The sequence below is a fragment of the Peromyscus californicus genome, unplaced genomic scaffold (assembly GCF_007827085.1).
Source record: "Peromyscus californicus insignis strain IS unplaced genomic scaffold, ASM782708v3 Scaffold_6__1_contigs__length_162567912, whole genome shotgun sequence".
Taxonomy (NCBI): domain Eukaryota; kingdom Metazoa; phylum Chordata; class Mammalia; order Rodentia; family Cricetidae; genus Peromyscus; species Peromyscus californicus.
In genome coordinates, this window is record NW_026294584.1 from 84363825 (window position 1) to 84365803 (window position 1979).

General features: G+C 40.2%; 1 gene segment (V, D, J or C); it reads right to left on the reverse strand.

The window, feature by feature from the left end:
* Nucleotides 1-886: 886 nt before the first annotated feature.
* On the reverse strand, nucleotides 887-1746 carry LOC128099614 (Ig kappa chain V-II region 26-10-like). The segment is given in 2 exon segments: nucleotides 887-1314; nucleotides 1698-1746. Coding segments are annotated over 2 exon segments (477 nt in total).
* Between the last annotated feature and the right edge of the window lie 233 nt (nucleotides 1747-1979).

Genomic DNA, 1979 nt, shown 5'->3' on the forward strand with positions numbered 1-1979 from the left:
GTACATAATTTTAATTTCTCTTGCTACTGTATTATCATTCATAATTTTTGTACTAATTTGAAAATATAAAATTCATATATTTTAAAAAGAAAACTACAAAGTTTGATGGCAGTAAGTAAATTTTCTCCTGAATGCCACTACATTTTTCACAATCATACTGTAGAAAGAGTCCTTCAACATCATGCTAAGGTCAATGGCATGGACAACTTGACCTTATCATAGTGATTTTATCATGGACAAAATTAGAAAGTCCTAGTATGAGACTCCATATAACCTGTGGCTCACTTACTACCCTGTGTCTTTGGGGGGAAGTTAAAGAATTTATACTCACTTCTAAAATTAAGTAATTTATTAAATGAAATAAAAAGATTAATATTGGTTACAGGGAATGGATAGTGACAGGCCTTCATCTAGCCTTCATTTTTTAGTTTTTTTTTTTCATGAGTCATTCAGTCTCTTCATTCTTCAGTGCTACCTCAGGATCAATACACATCTTCCTTCCTCTGAAAAGCTTGGTGATGTTGTCTTCTTTGCTTGATTAGGCACTGGGGGAAAAGGCTCTGTGCCCATGTTCCTGCCTCCTCTACCACCTTGAGATAGATTCCAGGGTTTGACAAACTCCAGTAGATGCTGTTTATGCAGCTTCTATGCATGTCTAAACTATTCAGGTCTTCTAGAGCCACTCATACCTCAAATAAAACACTTGAAACATGATTTATCAAATCCAGTTTTCACTCAGCTTCACCCCGTCATTCATTCTGTTTGCTGAGAGAGCACCTGTTCACTATTCTCCTAATGAAGATGCAGTATCATTGTTATTGCAGTTGATGAAGCCAGGAATACATTAGTGTGGAGTTGTAGTCACAGCACTCATGCTCAAAGGTACTCAGCTGCAACCAGTAATCTGGTGTTCCTCAGCAACACTTTTACACAGATGAGGAACATACTCAGCAGCTGGACCACTGCAAACAAAGACGTTTTTGTTAGGGTCTGAATCACTGTGGGACAAATGTGTATATTGCATGCAGTAATAAATTCCCAAGTCTTCAGGCTCTACTCTGCTGATCTTGAGTGTGAAATCTGTGCCTGACCCACTGCCACTGAACCTGTCTGGCACCCCAGAATATCGGTAGGAAGCCCTGTAGATAAGCGGCTTTGGAGACTGGCCTGGCCTCTGCAGGCACCAATACAAATAGGTGTTTCCATCACCATGTACAAGGCTCTGACTAGATCTGCAAGAGATGGAGGCTTGATCTCCAAGGCTGACAGGCAGGGAGGTTGGAGTTTGGGTCACCACAACATCACTGTTGGAAGCTGAAATGTAAGAGAGAAGTGGAAATTTATGAACAAACTTCATGAACGATCTTTGTGATTATAGTTTTTTATATTTATTTCAACAGATGTTTATATTGACATGCAATACTTTATATAGTATAACTCCCTTTTAAACAAAACAAGCAAATTGAAAGCCCAAAGGGATTCTCGGCATAGTTTATTCCATCCCCATCCATCTTTGTCATAATCTGCATTATAGTCCAGGTTCTCTCTCATCTGGAACCTCCATCTCCCCGATACTAATATCACAGGCCCCATCTTGGAGGATAAGACCTGTCTTTTCATACCTGGACAAAACACATGTGTGACCCAGGTCTCATACTCCCTACCCATCATCCTTTCTCACTTCCCCCTGTCCTCACCAGAAATCCTGAACAACAGCAGCACCAAGAGCTGAACAGGCAACTTCATTTTGAGGAGGCAGTCTGAGGTGACTGATCAGTAACTACAAGAAGACAACTGAGCTTTTATCTGAGACTAGCAAGGGTGGGTCTTCCCTAGGGAGCAATATGCAAAGGCCTGGGTTAGTGTTGCAGTATAGATAAGGGCAAGAGTTTTGCAGGTTTCTCATGATTGCAAAATCACATAAAACATCTTCTATGTCAGGGGTGACAATATCTAAACAAAATCTGATGCTTGATATA